This window comes from Bos grunniens, chromosome 7 (assembly GCF_055505025.1).
Source record: "Bos grunniens cultivar Pamir isolate PY7600 chromosome 7, Bosgru_T2T1.0, whole genome shotgun sequence".
NCBI lineage: Eukaryota > Metazoa > Chordata > Mammalia > Artiodactyla > Bovidae > Bos > Bos grunniens.
In genome coordinates, this window is record NC_141171.1 from 11,665,776 (window position 1) to 11,684,464 (window position 18,689).

Sequence of the window (18,689 nt, forward strand, 5' to 3'; positions counted from 1 at the left end):
TACTCTGTTCCAGGAGATGAGGTTCCTTTTGCATTGCCCAGAGGGAATCCTCAACCTGGCTGTGCCCCAGATTGCTCATCTGTAAAATGGGAGTGATGATAATAGTACCCACTTGAAAAGAGTGTGGTGCAAAGTAATGTATTTAACAAGTGCCAGCTCTTACTGGTATGAGGCCAGGGTAGGCACCCAGCAAAGAGGTGTCTACTGAGTGCCCCACTCCCAGAGCCCAGCATCCTCCTGAAGCTCCTCTAGCAGGGTCCCATCCTGGACCCGACCCTGGTGCTGCTATCCTGCGCCAGGCCTTATGAATGACGACGGCCGGCGGCCCGGCGACCTATGACCCGCGGCGCCTGCCGCGCCCCTCCCCCGCTTGGCAGGTGGACAGCGGCTGCGCCGGGGTTGGGGTTGGGGGGGGGCCGAGGCGCCAACCTTGGCTGGCCCGCAGCCGCTGCCGCACTGAACGGGGGCGGGGGACTGCGGCGCGCACGGGGCCGGGCGAACGCCTGCCTGGACCGCCTCCTGGGCCTCAGAGCGCTGCGCGGCCGCCAGCCAGCGTCCGCCGGCGCGCCGGGGCAGCAGACTGCGCCTCCGCCCCGCCCTCTCACCCAGGGATTGACACTGAACGTTCTGCCGGGGCTTGCGGGACAGCGCGCCTCCACGAATTGGCAGCCTCGCTGGGCGGACCCCGGGCCCTGTCGGAAGCCTCCACCAATCAGACGTGTTGGCCCGCCCGGTTAGGGTCTCGCAAGCGCTCGAGTGGCCAAGCGTCCTAGGAGCGCGTCATGAGGCCGAGAGCCTATGGCAGCGCGGGAGGGTCGCGAAGGGCCAATGAATGGCAGCGTAGCGCCGTCAGTCAGGGCGGCCTAGGCCAATGAGCTGCGAGCTGCGGGGGCGTCACGGACAGCAGCAGCGGACTTGGGCTGAGGTTCCCGGGCGGGAGGGCGCGGAGAGACGCGGGAAGCAGGGGCTGGGCGGGGGTCGCGGCGCCTCAACCAGCGCAGCCAACCCGAGGGGCCGCCGCTGCCGCCGCCCAGCGTGCTCTGGGGCCGCGGGCCGCCTCCAGCACCCGCCGCGCCGCAGCTCCGGGACCGGCCCCGGCCGCCGCCGCCGCCGCGATGGGCAACGCCGCCGCCGCCAAGAAGGGCAGCGAGCAAGAAAGCGGTGAGTGCCCGGGCCGTGACCCCGATCCCGGCCTCGCGCTGCCAGCCTCCTCCCTGTCCATCACTGCTTGGCCCCTCCCCCCACGCCCCCCCATTTCTCTCTGCTTACCCCCAGGCGCCCCTTCCCCGTGCCTGTCCAAGGTTGGGGCCCAGGGCCCGCAGAAAACCTCGTAGGAACCCCGTTGCCAAAGACCTCCCCTTCACTGCAAAGACTGTGCTCCCCCCTCAGCTGTCACTGCCACCCCATGGCACGTATGACCGCTGGGCCCCCACATGGGGCCCTATCACCACCCAACTCCCTACTTTCCTGGTCCCTCTCCGCAGATTCTAATCCCCCACTTCCTCACTCACCTCTTCCACAGATGAGACCCACTGCCGAACCCCGACCCAGGCTTCTGCCGGCCTGGGAGTGCTCTGGGGTCTGCCTCCACCCGACAGGGACCTTGGCCACTTGGTGACCACACCCCTCCCCCCTCCAGCCCCCGCCATCTTTCTCCTGCCCTTCCCCTCTTCACCTTATCACAGCCCCCCTTCAAACCCACCCTTGAGCATTTCCCAGAGCCACCTCCAGCATTGTTTTTCCCTTCTGTGTCACTTGGCATGGGGGACAGGATCTTTCTGGGTCCCTCTGCCCCTCTCTCATCCTGTCAGTCACTGCTTCTCTGCTTGTGCTTCCTTCTCCAAGCAAGCGTCTGTCCCCGGCTGGGGTCTCACACTGTTTGTGAACCTAGAGAACTGCTTCTGTGCTTGCAAAGCCAGGTTTGAGCCAATCGTGCTGGAATTCCATGCGTCCTCTTCCTTGGCTTTGGGGGTGAGGGGTTTCAGCAGAGAGCCCCTTCCCATCTCCTGCTGTGCAGTGAGCTCTAGGCTCTTTGGCGGGCCCCTCAATAAATGGTTGTGTCACAACTGAGGCTTGATCATTCACCCAGTCCCTCAGGCTTCTTTACCTGCTTGGGATGAAAAGTGGGGGATTAAGAGTGAGTTTACCAGGGCTCATTCAGCTAGAGCTGGGATGGTGAGAAAGAGGACTCAAGGGATGACAGTTGGGAAGAGTAGTGGGTGACATCTAATGACTTGCTTTGCCAAGAGACAGATTGTGATCATCCCCAGGGTTCACCCAGAGGGGGCCCTGTTTCCACCCTCAGCCCCCAAATCATATTGGCCTTTTCCAGCCAGCCAGGGAAAGAGATTCTGTATCTGGAAATGCCTTCAGAAATGGTCTTGAGTTCCTTCCTCAAGTCATCTGGCTCTCAAATTGTCATCACTCCAGCCCTAAAGTTGGGCCTCAACTAGGATCCCCTTCCAGTTACCCAGAAATAGAGTTGAAAAGGAATGGCCACATCCAAATATGCCTTTCCCAGTTATTTGTCTCAGATCCCAGTGTCTGAGTTCCCTGAATGCTCCCTCCCAGAAAGACCCAAGCATGGAAGCCAGGGAACTTTATTTCCACCCAGATTCAAATAGCAGAACTTATAGCTGCTGAGCAGCCATGGAGAAGCCTGACATGTCACCGATGGGCGGGGGACAGGGAGGCAAGTGCCTGTAGCTGAGCGCTTGATGACAGAGGAGCAGGTGGGTAGTGACCAAAAATGGTCTGGGCATGAGCTTGGAGGGGACTAGACAGAGGGGGAGGGGCCGGGCCCCCAGCAGGTGAGGCCGGCCCGGAGGTGGAAGGTAGAGGCAGGCAGTTGTATATTTCAGTGACTCAGTTGAAAGTTGGGGAGATGACATAGTCCTGGAAAACTTTCAAGGCGTATCAAACACATGCAGTGGAGAGAGGTGGGGTGGCAAAGCCACACAGGGAAAAGGATTCCCAAGAAAAAGATCAGAAGCTCCGGAAGGAACCGGTAATTCAGAGTACAGGCTGGACACCCAGGAAGGGACTATCAGGATAAAATAGAGCCACTATTTACTGGGCAGCTAGGATGTGCCAGGCTAAATGGTCTCCATAGATCTATCTGCTCGAGTGATTTTTCATAACAGGCTGTTACCTGAATTTTACAAATGAGCTCTCTGAGTTTGACATAGATGATGCCACAGAAGCAGGATTCACATCCATTTCCATCTACCAGCCAAATTCCTGGACCCCAGAATTTCCCAACTCAAACATTTCCAAGCTGCCCCCTGATTTTTCACTATATTCACTTCTATTTTGTTAACTGAAATAAAAATTTTGACTCACTTTTGTTCAGATGTAAGTTTCGATCCGTCCTGAGAAATATAAATGAAATCATGGGATTGCTATACCAGTTATATTCTCTCTGGTACACCTTAAAATACAATGTAACTAGAAAGGCAAAATATCCTTAACATCAGTTCATCCCCAGCCAGTGGGACCTGGTCACACTTTGGGAAACACCCTAAGCTGTACTTCCTTCCAGCGATTTGCAGGGGCTCTTGGAGAAGAAGAGGATGAGGAAAGAAGCCCCTCTTTGCTTCAAAGCTCTGATTCTGAGAGGTTGGAGTTAGACAAAATTTGCCCTCTCCCACAACTAGGATGGGGTGGGAGTGGGGATAAGTAGCCAGGCCAGCCTTCAGGGGGCACCTGACTTTTATCTGCCAGACATCAGCTCAACTAGAGTAAGGAACGTGCCAAACCTTAGTAGGCACCATTTGGCATCCTGCAGCCCCCTGTGCTGCTGTCTCCATGCTGGGGCAGGACAGCCTTGGCCTCCTCTCAAGAAAGCAGGGATTCAGAACCAGCCCGGGAATGGGGTGGGGGAAAGTGTTAGTCACTCATGTCAGACTCTTTGCCACCCCATGGACTGTAGCCCGCCAGGTTCCTCTGTCCATGGGATTCTCCAGGCAAGAATACCGGAGTGGGTAGCCATTCCCTTCTCCAGGGGATCTTCCCGACCCAGGGATCAAACCCGGGTCTCCTGCATTGCAGGCAGATTCTTCATCGTCTGTGCCACCAAGGAAGGGGGAAATCTGTACCCAAAGATGCCAAAGCCACTGGTGGTAGCCTGGGTAAGATGCTAAGAGGGCAGAGGAAAAACAAGATCAAGCTCAGGGCTCTGAACAAGCTAGAGGAATTGAGAGAGGGCAGTAGTCCCAAGAGGCCCTGGGGACGGGTGCCAACTGGGGCTCCAGCCTTGGCTGCCCTGCCCAAAAAGGTACCCCTAAGAGCTAGTCCATGGAAGAAGGTACAGGACTGGTAAAAGGAAGCCCTCCAGACCTCCCCCAACCCCTACCCCAGCTCCCAGAGACCAGAAGATTCACGTGCTGAGAATGAGAATTGCCCCCAAGAGGTCCATAGATGGGAAGACTTGTGGCCCTCGTAACATACTACAGAAGCCTGAGAGGGCCAAACACCGTTTGTGTGTTGGCAGTTGTACAGGTGCCCAAGAGGGTCCTGCCAAGACACGTTTCCTTTACGTCCACCTGGGCTTAAAGAAGCTTGAGGGTCCTCTCTGCCCCTCCCCTGCACCCGCTGGCTCCCAGGTTGGGTTTCTCTTCCTGCCACCACCCCACTACTCCCTGGCTCCCCCTATAGGCAGGGTTCTGGTGATGAGCAGCTAAGCTGGTGCAGCAGGTCTCATGAGCCTTCCCAGCCACCGTAGTCCCGGTGCTTTGAGAGGAAGACTGAGTGATGGCTTCCAACCCTAACGATGGTGAGGCTGAGCCCTGTTGCTATAGCAACTTCCCAGGCACTCTCTGACCCTCAAATCAAGGAGGGATTACAGTAGAGTTTAGGGAGCAAGTGGAGAGGAAAAAGCTGTGGACCCCTGACTGGCCCTGGAAACCCTTCCAAACAACCCTGAGTGGAGATCGGTGGTTTAGTTCAGACAAGGGGGTGGGGGGTGGGGTGAATGATCCACCCAGAGTGGGGATCTGACCCAGACCAGGCCGTGGGTTAGACCAGCTCAGTGATGGGGTTCAGCTCAGAGTAGGGGTTGGTCCAGCTCAGTGATGGAGTCCAGGTGGTACTAGGCAGTGGTCCAGTCCAGTGTTGAGGTCCAACTCAGACAAGGGGGTGGCCTAGCCTACGGCTTGGCTTTCCTGCCGCAGACTTTCCAGGACGAGCAGGTTTCAAGGAACAGAGGGTCCTGAGATTTTTTTTTGGAGGGGGGAGGAGATCTGAGGCTGGGATCCTGCCTCCTGCTGGGGCCCTGGCTTTTTGAGGGCTGTTTTCCCTGTGAGCCCAAATGGAATCCAGACCAGGATGGAAGCTGGTACCCCTCCTGTGGGAAACAGGAGCAGGCCAGGCCTACAGTCTCCAAAGACAGCAGCTAGCTGGGTTTCCCTTCTCTGGCACTTCCTGTTGTCAGCAGGGGCCGAGGTTGCCGGGCACTCCCGGGAATAAGTAGCTGCCACTGACCCTGCACTTCTTTTGGGGATCTGGAAAGAAGGAGGAAGATAGTCAAAGCTGCCTCCCCCTCCCCCACCCCTGGGTTTAGCGTTTCGTTTCCGGTTTGGACTTTCTGGGCTGAGAGCAGAGCCAAGCACAGGGCAAGGTTTGACAGAGGCCAAGGACATCCCGGGATGCCATGCCCCTCTCCGCCCCTGCACAGGAGCAGGGCTGAGTTAGTGTTACCCATTTCTCTCTCAAAGTAGCCAAATTTGAGGGCTCTAGCTTCAAAGAGCACTTGCGGGAGGAGATAGGGTGTTTGTAACTGCCCCCCCCCCACCTCCGCCTTTCTCTCCAGCTGCTCTTTCAGCTAATTAATGGAGTTCTGGGGCCTCCTTGACCCCCAGGGAGGCCCCGGCTGCTGCCTGGGCCTGAGCCTTAACTCCTTCCGCTCCCCAGTGGGCACTGCCCTGGGCACATTGGATGCCATCCTCTGGGCAGTCTAGCACCCACTGAGAAAGGCAGGGCCTGGCAGCAGGGAGCAGTGAAGTCCTTGGAACAGGAAGTTAGCTTTAGCACCCCGCCCCCAGGGCAGGCAGGCTAGCCAGGAGGGACACCCTCAGGAGACTCTTCCCACCACCTGCTGCCAAGGAGGGCCTTTACCAACCTTGGCCAGCTGGGAGCAGGTACCTTTAAACGCTTCCCTAGCAACCAGCTCCTCCTCCCCTGTCCACCCCCACCCCCAGGCCCTCCCAAGGAACTCAGCTCAGAGACTCTGCTGTATTCCTGGTTTCCCTGTTCCTGGGAGAGTCAGGGCGGCCTGGGATGGATCCGGGGTCAGGCAGAGGCTGGGATGGGGACTCAGAGACCACCTTCCAGCTGTGGCTGCAGCTGCTTCTCTGGGGCCATCTGATTGTCCGCCTCCTGGGCTACCTGCGCCATACCCTCTGGGCACCTAAGCCGCAACCAGCACCTTGAGCCTCCCTGGCCACGGGCAGACGGGCCCCCGATCACCCCATCCCACTCCACTCCCCGCCCTTGTACCCTCTGCTGGAAGAGGCAGGAAGCAGAGGTGAGTATGGGGACTCCTGGCTGGGTTTTCCCCCCATCATTATTCCTCTTTATCTGCCCTCTCTTCCTGCCACTGCCACACCCTGTCCCTCACCCCCAAATCTGGCAAGCTGATGAGAGCGCACATAGCCTGGTCCCTCCCGCACTTTGGAAAGGTTGGAGCAAGGCTGTGTCAGGATCAAGGTGTCCTTGTGGAGCCTCTTAGTGGGGTACCAACAGACAGAGACGCTGACCCACCACGTTGGGAAAAAACAGGATGTGGCATTTCTCAGGGACAACTGAGAGGAAAAGAAGAAGCAGGACCTGCTTTTCTCCTGGAGTCCTCTCAAATGCACTCCTCTCTGCCTTCTTGGGTGGATGACGGTAGAGTCCCAAGAGGGTACTTCACCCCCCTGCCCCCCTGCCCACCTTCATCCAGCATTCAGCGTGTACGTTTGGAGGTTTCCAAGGAAGGTGTCGTATGTCAAGAAAGATTCCGCTAGTGAAACCCTTGCAAGCCGTGCAGCCCCCAGGCTCGGAGAGTTCTCAGACAAGTTGATGGCTCAGCCAGGCATACCAAGCGAGGACCCTCGGCCATTCCTGACTGCTCCCTCTCTGCCCAGTCATTCTTCATAGGGCTTTCCTAGCCAACTATCTGTCCTCCATCTGCCACTCTTGTGGCCCCCCACAGAAGGCTCTTCTCTTGGAACACTGAGGGAGAGTCTTAGGATTGATGGGGGGAGGGGTGTGGCTACCCACAAGGCTGTGGGCATTCCTGGCACTGCCTACGGGTGAGATAGGCAAATAACAGGCAAAGCCAAAGTACAAGTGTGCAGGACCCTCTCAGGGTGGCAACCGTCCCAGGGACATCAGGGTTGAGGATAGCTCTGTCCGTGGGCCACCCTGGTGCCCTGGGACCCGTCAGAAACAAAGCACTTAATCTCGTGGGTGTGAGGGACTGTCTGGAAAGTGGTCAGAGGCCAGTCTTCTCATCTGTCCAATAAGAGTAATAGCAGCTCTGAGCCATCAGTGTAGGAGTTAAGCGTGGAAAGCATTGAGTGTGTCACAGAGCTGACACACAGAGAGGGTCCCGAACAGCAGCACGGCTGGCCCCAGGTGGGCCGTTGCAAGGACAGGTCCATACTGCTAGAGTCCATCAGGCCATGCATTCAAGATCTGAGCATTCAGTGCTCTACCTGTATTTTATACCTCTATTTTAAAATACACTGGAACCTCCCTGAAGACTCCACGCTTCCACTGCAGGTAGGGGGCGCGGGTCCCATCCTTCATCAGGGAAGTTCTGCCTGCCATGCCATGAGGCCCCAAAAACTTAAAAAATACTTCACAGCAAGATTAATAGCTGACATTTACATAGCACTTACACCCTGTGCCAGCCACCATCCAAACCCCCTTTGCCAAGATTAACTCCTTTAGTCCCTACAACTACCCTACTGGGTCATTACGATTATTATCCCCAGTTTACGGATAAGGAAAACTGAGGCCCAGAGGTCAGTCACACAGCTCCTTAGGGACCAGGTCAGGAGCTGAACTTGATCTTATCCCAGAGTCCTGGCCCCTACCTACTTTGCCGGGGTGCTGCTCCACACTGGTGGGAATGCCTGTTTTCAGGCTTCAGTTCAGGGGGGTGGTGAATGAGAAGAACAGATAAAAGGAATGTGGGGGGCAAGTGCACCAGAGGAGAGAGTGGACACAAAGTAGCAAGCCCAGGGTCCACAGGGAATTTTCAATGCTAGCTGGATGGTAGCGTTCACCTGGGGCTGCTGAGGGGCCTGTAGGGGGCAGGCATCAGGCGAGGCTTTCTCTGAAGCGGCTCAGGAGCCAGGGGCCCTCCATTGGCAAAGGCGGGAATGGAGCCAGCTGGGGGCCAAGGCAACAGCTGAACCCCCCAAGGGCGCCTGCTACCCGAGCCCCAGAGGCCTCCACCCGGGCCGGCCTCCCCAGAGAAGGGACCAGAGGAGCCGCCAAATCCAGAGGCTATAAATACCTCAGCTGGCGTCGTCCCTGGCCCTGGAATGTCGGTCAAAACTGGGGCGAGTGGGGGTGGGCTGGCCCGGGCACTGTTCTCTGTCCCCCCACCAAGAGTAACCCCCCAAGTCGCCCTGTCCCCCATTGTAGACAGAGTTGAGACTGGACCCCAGCTGTCTGTAGTAAAGAGGCCCCATACCCCAGCCCAGATCAGGCCCCGCCACCCACCCAGGATTACCCTCAGACTCAGCCAGGACACCCAAAGGCACAGGGAGAAGGTCAGGCTCTAGGTTAAGGCGACTGCACCCCACTTTAGCACAAATCAGCATCTCCCCAGGAATAGCCTGGGCCCATGCCAGCAACATGGGGTCTTCACCTCACTGTCTTCCTCTCTTTGTTTCAGTGAAAGAGTTCTTAGCCAAAGCCAAAGAAGATTTTCTTAAAAAATGGGAAAATCCTGCTCAGGTAAGCCCCCTGGGTACAGAGTCCCGGGAGGTGTGACTGACGGCCCCCTCACCCCCAACCACATCCAGGTGACATGGCTAGGATTTTGGGGCCCTGTAGAGGCACCTCACCTGCCCTCATTAACCCCATCGATGCTCATGGGGGCACCGGATCACACATTGCCAGGCTCCTCCACCCCACCACCCCCTTCCAACGGGCGGCCCCTGCCCCCCCAGGCAGCTGCCAGCAGCTCCTGGGCCCCTGGCCAGGGCTGGATCCGGACCCTGCCACCAGCCTTAAGGAATGCGCCCTCTGCCATCTTGTTTTTCCGCCCCCGTCCTTACCGGCTTTGCTCCACCCGGTGCCCATGGCCCCCTCTGCTGGTGGCAGAGGGGACGCTCCAAACTTGGGCCGCGCAAGCTGCAGGGCTTGGGGTGGTCCCTGACCCTCCAGAGCCCTCTGCCTGCAGAACACAGCCCACTTGGATCAGTTTGAACGAATCAAGACCCTGGGTACGGGCTCCTTCGGGCGGGTGATGCTGGTGAAGCACATGGAGACCGGGAACCACTACGCCATGAAGATCCTCGACAAACAGAAGGTGAGTCTGGCCCTGCGACACGGCCCGGGTCCCGGCTACCAGGGCTCTGCCTGGGCAGTGGTCATCGCCTGGAGCACCTCCATAACGTGCCAGACCTGGGGGCAGGAAGGGTACCATGCTGCCTTCAGAAAGCTTCCCCTCCCGGGGAGCCACCAGTGTCAATCCCAGCATGGATGCGGCATCAGACACCTAGCCTGTCTCGAGAAAGCCAAGCATTTTCCAGCATGAGGGGAGTGATGTCTACACAGACCTCCTTTCTGTAAATATTTTTGCCAGACAAAATGCTCTACTGCAGCACTGTCCAGGAAATATATCACAAATGGTTGTACATTTTCTAGACTCCTCGTTTTATTTTTATTTATTTGCCCAAGTGGCTTGTGGGATTTTAGTTCCCTGACCAGGGATCGAACCCAGACCCTCAGCCATAAGAGCATGGAGTCTTAACCACTGGACCACTAGGGAATTCCCTAGAACCCTCATTTTAAGAGCTTTAAAAAAATACAAGTGGAATTCATTTTAACAATGTGTTGTAATTAAGTCAGTATATCTCCAATATTATCATTTCAACATATGTATCCAGTGTATAAATATCATTAATGAGACACTTTACATTCTTTTTTTCCATACTAAGTCTTAGAAATCCAGAGTGTACTTTACACTTAGAACACATCTTCGTTTGGAGGTTCATTTTCACTAGAAAGAAAAGAAAAAGACAAGTTGAAAAAGCAGGTTCACACAGCCCAAGTTGTTCCAAGCAGGCTTGAAAGTTGCCCAGTAACTGCACTGAGTATCAGTTTTTAAATTTTCATTTTACATACTTTGACTTTTATTGTTTAAAACATCTTTTTTGGGCTCTGCTGAGTCTCTGTGGCTGCTCAGGCTTTTCTCTGGTTGTCGCAAGCGGGGGCTACTCCAGTTGTGGTGCACAGGCTTCTCATTGCGGGGGCTTCTCTCGTTGTGGAGCACAGGCTCAGTAGTTGTGGCACGTGAGCTTAGTTGCTCTGAGGCAGGTGAGATCTTCCCGGATCAGGGATCAAACCTACATCTCCGACATTGGCAGGCATATTCTTTACCACTGAGCCACCAGGGAAGCCCCAAGATACTTTGCATTTTAAACTCCATCTGTCAGTCAACCAGCCAGGTTTCAAGTACTCAGCAGTCATACGTGGCTAGTGTGGACTGTCCTGGACAGTGCAGGTATAGACCCAGAGGATGTTGTGAACAAAGCAGAGGAAGCCCCATTGCAGTGGGGCTCAGAGCTGACCGAGGGGCCAGATTGTGTGCGTGTGACAAGCTGGTCTGAGGTTGACTAGCTGCATGTGACCTTGGGCACCACACTTCCCTTCTCTGCATCTGGACTTCCAGACATGCATGTTCCCAGTGCATCCTCCTCAGGATTCCTGTCAGTGTGTGAGGCGGCTGCTGGGGATGGCTGAGGGCGGAGGAGGAATTAGCCCTGGGTTCAGGTGGATTGTGGGGAGGGGTGCGCTCTAGTTGCAAGGAAGGTATTTCTAAACCCCCCACCCCTTGGGTGCCCCTTCTGCTTGTATGTTCTGTTTCAGCTCAGCTGCCCCTTCCTCCAAGAAGCCTTCTCTGACTCCTCAGACTTCACCGGGTGCCTTATCTGGGCATCCACAGGCCCCCAGCTTCCCCCACCACGGCTCTGACCCCTGTGGCCTGGTGACTCATGTGTTCTTGCCCTGAATTGCATGACTGCATGCCATGTGGGGACAGGCACCTGGCCCAGGGCTTGACAGTCCCCAGGCACTAAAACAGCGTGTGTGTGTGTGTGTGTGTGTGTGTGTGTGTTTTAGGTCAAAGCTTATTTATTTATTTATGACTGCACTGGGTCTTTGTTGTGCAGTGCACACAGGCTTTCTCCAGTTGCGGCGAGTGGGAGTTCTCTCTAGTTGCTATGTGGTGTACGGGTTTCTCATTGCCATGGCTTCTCTTGTTGCGGAGCATGGGCTCTAGGGCATGTGAGCTTCAGTAGTTGGGACTCACAGGCTCACTTGTTGTGATGCATGGGTTTAGCTGCCCCATGGCATGTGGCATTGTCCCAGACCAGGGATCAAACCCGTGTCCCCTGCATTGGCAGGCGGATTCTTCACCACTTGAGCACCAGGGAAGTCCCCACTCATACAATTCTAGATGAAGGACCTGGCCCGGCCCTGGCACCTCTCCTTTTTTTTTGGGTGGTCAGGAGGGAAAGGACTCGCTCACACCCCGTCTTCTCCACTCTCCCCTCCCACTCCTGCAGGTGGTGAAGCTGAAACAGATTGAGCACACCCTGAATGAGAAGCGCATCCTGCAGGCGGTCAACTTTCCGTTCCTTGTCAAACTCGAGTTCTCCTTCAAGGTGGGGTTCCAGTGGCGGCAGACCGGGGCCGCTGCCAGGCAGTGCAGCCTCTGGGTTCCCAGAGCCGGAGCCAGGCTGATCACCACCAGTGGCTGTCCTCTGATGGGGCGGGGGCGTGAAAATCAGCCTGGGGCTCTGATAGCCCCAAGTTCAACTGGGCCTGCCAGCCTCTAGCTTGATAACCTGGGGCTAGTCCCTCAGTCTGGATAACGTCCCTCAAAATCATCACTCCGTTTATAGCAAGAACCTGACACATGGCCACAAGCCATGCCACTCAGCCTGGGTTCCAGTGCCAGCCCTGTTCTTCCTGGCCGTGTGACCCTGGCCAGGGACTTTACTCCCCTGAGCCTTGGTTTCTTCATCTGTATAATGGGTATCGTGGCAGTCCCCACCTGGGGCTGCCATAACAATTCAAAGCACAGCATGAGCGCCCTGTGTGAGCTGTTTTGGGCATCATCCTAAGCCTTGACTGCGAGAGCTGGGAAAGGCCACTCAGGGTCTGTGACCCCTGCAGTCACAAGGGCCCTGCACTTAGTTGAAGCCTCTGCTGCCACCTTCTTGAAATTTGTAATCATGTTTTTTAACAAGGGGCCTCACACTTTTATTTGGGGGGCCCCACAAATTCTGTAGCCCATCCTGGTCCCAGTTGACAGATGATAAAACCGTGGCCCCAAGAGCCTTGCTCAGGACAGTCACAGACATGAGCCACCATGGAGTTCTGACTGCAGCCCCGACGCCGGCCAGTTCCCTCATGTACCCCTAACCAGCCCTCACTTTGGGCCCCCGTGAGCAGGATGACGGCTGCCCCTAGTTTCTCTCAGGCAGAAGGAAATGAGACAGGTAACTGGTGAGCACAGCGCCTGGCACGTGGGACGCGCTCCGCTTGGGAGCCAGGATGGTGGTTGTCACTTTCTGAACACCTGCCGGGCCAGGGCACTAGGCCTGCAGATGGGGCCCGGAGCTTGGGGAGCAGAGCCCTGATCACTTGCTGCTTCCCGCAGGACAACTCAAATTTATACATGGTCATGGAGTACGTGCCCGGTGGGGAGATGTTCTCACACCTGCGACGGATCGGGAGGTTCAGGTGAGCCCGACGCCCCACCCCACCACCTTGGGGCTGTCCATGGGCATCATCCTTGGAAGTGGTCTCTCGGGGTTCCGGTGGGTTCTCGTTCCCCCTGAGCTGAGGAATCTGAATCTACAGTATCTCAACTACCATGAAACAAAACAAACACAGTGACTTAGGTGTCACCCCGTGAGTGGGTGATGTTATGTCCTTTAAATTTATGCTCTCGTTTTATTTTACTTATTTATTTAGCAATACATTTTATGTACAATAAAATGCACAGGTTTTCAAAACCCGGTTCCATGAGTTTTGACAGCTGCACATATGTGTGTAGCCATCATCCTGGAAAATTCCCTCGAATTCCTTTCTAGGCAAATCACCGGCCCAACAAAGGCAAACGTCGTTTCTGGCTTTCAAACACCATAAGTGCGTTTGGTCTGGGTCTGGACTTGATATAAATGGACTCACACCGTTCATATTCTTTTGTCCCTTTCTTCTCTTGCTTCACATAATCATTTTGAGACCCAGCCACATTGTTGGGTATATTCCTCATTTGTCCTGGTGGTGGTGTTGGGTCCGATCCCATTGTATGAATCTGTTGCAACCTGTGATTCCATTCCTCTGCTGATGGACACATGGGCTGTCTCCAGTCTGGGGCTGTAGATGAAGAAGGTTGCTCTGTGGGTGCTTTTTTTTTTTTAATCACAAAATAAGGCTTTTCATTATTTAGCTTCTTAGAGTACTCACACAAGAGAAACTGACAAATCCACCTCCTTGTTGTTTAGTCGCTTCGGTCGTGTCTGACTCTTTGCAACCCCATGGACTGTAGCCCTGCCAGGCTCCTCTGTCCATAGGATTTCCCAGGCAAGAATATTGGAGTGTGTTGTCATTCCCCTTCTCCATCTGCTGATGCATCATGATCACCTAGGCTGGAGGCAGCTCCACAGGCCCACCTGCTGGACTGCTCTAGGGTGGGCAGGTGCCGCGGGTATGGCCACTCCCACTCACCCATCCCCTCCTCTGTTATCTCCATCAGTGAGCCCCACGCACGCTTCTACGCCGCCCAGATTGTCCTGACCTTTGAGTACCTGCACTCGCTTGATCTCATCTACCGGGACCTGAAGCCAGAGAACCTCCTCATCGACCAGCAGGGCTACATTCAGGTGCCCACTGGGCCGGGCGAGGGGGCAGCCCCAGACGGCCCCGGCCTGAACCCTCCCGCCCTCCCAGCCAACCGCCCGTCCTGTGCCCGCAGGTGACAGACTTTGGTTTCGCCAAGCGTGTGAAAGGCCGCACCTGGACCTTGTGTGGGACCCCCGAGTACTTGGCCCCCGAGATCATCCTGAGTAAAGTAGGCACCTCCCAAGCCCTCCCACCACCCGGAGGCCTGTTCCGCCCGCACCCCTCCTAACCCTCCTCCTCACACCTGCACCTCACCCTTCTCCCTCCAGGGCTACAACAAAGCTGTGGACTGGTGGGCCCTGGGGGTCCTCATCTACGAAATGGCCGCAGGCTACCCGCCCTTCTTTGCCGACCAGCCCATCCAGATCTACGAGAAGATTGTCTCTGGGAAGGTGAGGCCCGGATGTAGGGGGCTCAGCCCTAAGACCATCCTGCCCACTGTGGAGCCCTGCTCATCACTGTCAGAACAATCTCGGGAATTCCTTGATGGCCCAGCGGTTAGGACTCCGCACTTGCTTCCACTGCAGGGGGCTTGGGTTTGATCCCTGGGTTGGGGAACTAAGTCCCGCATACCTCAAGGGGCAACCAAAGAAAAACCAAAAAAACAATCTAGAAGTTGATGAAGTCAGGCCAGGTGGTGATACCAGACACACCCACCACACTGAGGCCACCACTTCACACAGCCTCACTCATCTCTGGACCTTCAGTGCCGAAACTCCACGGGTTTCCAAAACCCCAGGCTTCACTCAAACGCCTGCCCTGCCTGACATGAGGCTCATCTCACCTCTGTGTGACCCTCTTAGCCTGAGTTTCCATAAGTTTGACATCAGAAAAGCAAGGGTGTTTAGTTCCCAAGCACTACCCTAGAGCCCTACAGGGAGTCACCCAGGACATATAGCCCCACCTCGTTTCCCAAATGCAGACTTTCTAGGTTGGAGGATGTGGGTAAGGGGTGGCTGAACTGTTAGAGCCCTAGAGTGCATTAAGTACCTACTGCCCCGTGCACCCCCTGGGTCGTACAGCACTGTGAGGGAGAAGGAAGCTGAGGCCCAGAGATTGGACATGTCTGGTTCAGGATTACACAGCACCGTTGTCCCGAAAGAGGCTGGGAACCCCAAGTCTGCCTTCGGTTCACCCACCTCCCCTGGAGGACCAGCCATCCCTCCACCTGGCTCAGAAAGTGGTGGAAGTGGCTCCCAGCTCAGCCTCGGTGGGCAGACCTGGTTCTAAGTCCCAGCTCTGCCATCCATCAACTTTGAAACCTCAAGCCAATATCTGTGCTTCTCTGAGTCTCATCCATCTCAGAACTGGGGAATCAAGCCACTTGGCTCTCAGGGAGGTTTAAGAGAGTCACCAACTACAAAGTGGAGTCGTTAAAAAAGGGAAAGATGAGGTGTCTGCCACAAGGCAGAATAGAGGTTGCCAAGAAAATGGCCCAGAGTGGGGAGAAAAAAAGTCATAGAAGTTTCTGAGGGGGAGAAGAGAAGATGAGCTTGACTCCCTTCTTTGTAGCATTTTACAGTTCCCACGCACCCGCAGTGGGATTATCTCCCTCATGCAGCCTTGGGATATCTGCCCCGTGCCAGAGAGGCAGGCACAGGCCCAGAGAGGTTAAGGTGGTGGCCAAGGTCACACAGCATGTAAGAAGCAGAGCGGTGCTGAAGTCAGTTCTTGCAGCTGTAAATCCACTGACTACTTATATACAAGGCTGTAGCCTCAAAGCATTTGGGGGAAGTTTCTGGAAGAGTTACACTGAGCCTTAAAGAATGGAAGAGCCTTAGCTATGCAGAGAGAGAGAAATAGAAAAACAATTATTTCTCTCTGAAACATGAATATTTCTGAAGTACCCCAACCCCAGCAGAGCTGCCTTAAGAAGCTGTGGCTAAGGATGCATATTTTGGAGTCCATCAGACCCCACATATGGAACCAACCTGTCCTGCTCCTCAGTGTGACCTTAGGGAAGCTGTTTAACCCTGCCAAGCCTCAGTTTCCTCTTCTGTAAAATGGGAACCTCGGGAATTCCCTAGCAGTCCAGTAGGTAGTCTCTGCTTTCACTGCCAAGGATCCAGGTTCAGTCCCTGGTCAGGGAACTAAGATCCCACAAGCCTCACAGTGAGGCCAGAAAAATAAAAAATCAAATGGGAACATCATAACTCTTACCTTGCTGCAGCAGTTCTCAAAGTGGTCCCCTTTCCAGCAGCATCAGCATAGCCCAGGCACTGGCTAGAAATATAAGCTCTCAGGCCCTACCCAGATCTCCTGAATCAGAAACTCCAGTGGGCCCAACAAGCTGTTTTAAATGGGATTCCAATACACAATCCAGTTTGGGGTCTTCCACCCAATAAGACTGTTGGGTGAGGAAGGCAGTGTGCTGGGCTCCCCAAACTCCAGAGGATTTTCTCAGTCTTTCTGTGTTATCCACTCGCCAGGTGCGGTTTCCGTCCCACTTCAGCTCTGACTTGAAGGATCTGCTGCGCAACCTCCTACAAGTGGACCTCACCAAGCGCTTTGGGAACCTCAAGAATGGCGTCAATGATATCAAGAACCACAAGTGGTTTGCCACAACTGACTGGATTGCCATCTACCAGAGGAAGGTAGGGCACCCCCTTCCTTCCTCAGGTGCTCTGGGGGGTTGGGGAGAAGGGAGGAGTATTACCAATGGAGAGATGAACAGGGAAGGGGAATCTAAAAATAGCCTTCAGGCTCTGGGTGAATCTAGATGTGGCAACTTAGAGCAGTTGGGGTCTAGAAACAGAGTTGCAGAGTCATTTGGCCACTCTGTGACCTTGGGCAGGAGACTACTCTCTCTGGAAAGTATTAATAATTTGCCCATCAATGTGTTGGCTATCAAATTTTTTTTTTTTAATTTATTCATCTGCACTGGGCCTTTAGTTGCAGCATGTGAACTGTTAGTTGCAGCATGTGGGCTCTAGTTCCTTGACTAGGGATCAAACCTGGACCCCTTGCCTTGGGAGCACAGAGTTGTAGCCACGGGACCACTAGGGAAGTCTCTATAAGATTTTTAAGATGAGTCCACACTAATGCTAAGCTCAGGCCTGGGTCAAAGTAAGTTATGTTATGAATGTTAACCCATTCACATTTATTGTTGTAATGATGATTATGTTGACTGCTGAGGTCTGAGTGGTTCTTGACCCCTCTCCAGGTGGAAGCTCCCTTCATACCAAAGTTTAAAGGCCCTGGGGACACAAGTAACTTTGACGACTATGAGGAGGAAGAGATCCGAGTCTCTATCAATGAGAAGTGTGGCAAGGAGTTTTCTGAGTTCTAGGGGTGTGCCTGTGCCCCCATGGGTTTTCTTTCTTTCCTTTTTTTTTTTTTGGTGGGGGGGTGGGAGGGTTGGATTGAACAGCCAGAGGGCCCCAGAGTTCCTTGCATCTAATTTAACCCGCCCAGCCCCACCCTCCACGGTAGGGGGAGCAGGAAGTCCAGGTATTTGGGTCAAAACACCAGCTGCTCCCCCTCACCCCCTTTGCCCTCCTGCCTCCCCACCCACTGCTTTTGCCTTCCTTCCACAGCCCCCCACCCCAGCCCACTTCTGCCTGTTTTAAATGAGTTTCTCAGTTCTTCCCTTCTTCAGGTCAGACCAGGTCTCCCTGGTTTCAGGGACAGGGTGTGGCAAGAGGGGCCCAAACTTAACTACAGCCACCCCTCCCCCTCCCCCCAAAAAAACCCGACAGGCACCACTCTGTAATGGCGAATGAATGAAAAGCCAGCCTTGCCTTCAGAATAATCCTGCCAGGGAAGGAGAGATTTTAGTGACATGTTCAGTGGGCCACTTGGTATAATTTTTTTTAAAAATACAATTTACAATCTTATTTAAGTTCCACCAATGCCGCCCTCCGTCCTTCCTCTCCCACCCTTTCCCATGCCCCTCCTCTTCAAATCTTTTTTTTTTTTTTAAACAAAAACTGGGAAGCAGACTGACTGTAAAGGAAGGAGCTGGGGTTCGAACCTCTCCCCCAAGCTGCTAATCTCTCCTGCCTCCTCCCCCCATCCCTTCCCCAGGATCCCCTGCCAAGCCTGGAAGGGTCTCAGCCCCTTTAGGAAGCCCCTACTCTGTTCTGCTCCCAACAGACCTGTCTTCACTCTTGGGCTTCGGGACCCAGACAAAGCAGCTGCCCCTCTCCCTGCCAAAGAGGAGTCGTCCCCTGAAAAGACAAGAGGGGAAGCCCCGAGCCGAGGGTCGTCCCTCCCAGTAACACTCTCCCCAAACTCCTTGATTTTATTCTCAGCTAGATTTTAATGTCCAGCTTCCTGTCAATTGGGAAGGCAATCACCGCAGAAGGAGGTAGAGCGCCCCCTCCCCCGGGTTCAAGGCCAGGGTTCCTGCGAGGGACTGCTTATTTTATTCACCCAGCAGCCTCCGCCCTCCACCCCCCATCTTGGGCGCTCCTCCTCTGCTTAGCTGTCAGCTGTCAATCACCGGTTCTCCCCCCCCACCACCACTGCCACCACCCATTTGTGGTTTTTTCTCTCTGAATAGAAAAGTCGGGAGTCACCCCATTCATCCCCACATTTGTTCCACTCATCAT

At 54.9% G+C, this 18,689-nt stretch overlaps 2 protein-coding genes across 2 annotated transcripts; both read left to right on the forward strand.

Annotated features, from left to right (window-relative positions):
• The first annotated feature begins 922 nt into the window (after nt 1-922).
• PRKACA (protein kinase cAMP-activated catalytic subunit alpha) lies at nt 923-18,516 on the forward strand. Its single transcript, XM_086408864.1, has 10 exons — nt 923-1,161; nt 8,891-8,952; nt 9,401-9,529; nt 11,790-11,888; nt 12,890-12,972; nt 13,991-14,117; nt 14,210-14,305; nt 14,406-14,528; nt 16,566-16,730; nt 17,300-18,516. The coding sequence occupies exons 1-10, from the start codon at nt 1,116-1,118 to the stop codon at nt 17,423-17,425; spliced, it is 1,056 nt and encodes a 351-aa protein (XP_086264990.1). The 5' UTR covers nt 923-1,115; the 3' UTR covers nt 17,426-18,516.
• SMIM46 (small integral membrane protein 46) lies at nt 6,277-8,916 on the forward strand. The gene is made up of 2 exons (XM_086408869.1): nt 6,277-6,523; nt 8,891-8,916. Exon 1 carries the CDS (start codon nt 6,277-6,279, stop codon nt 6,427-6,429), a length of 153 nt encoding a protein of 50 aa, XP_086264995.1. The 3' UTR covers nt 6,430-6,523; nt 8,891-8,916.
• Nucleotides 18,517-18,689: the final 173 nt, after the last annotated feature.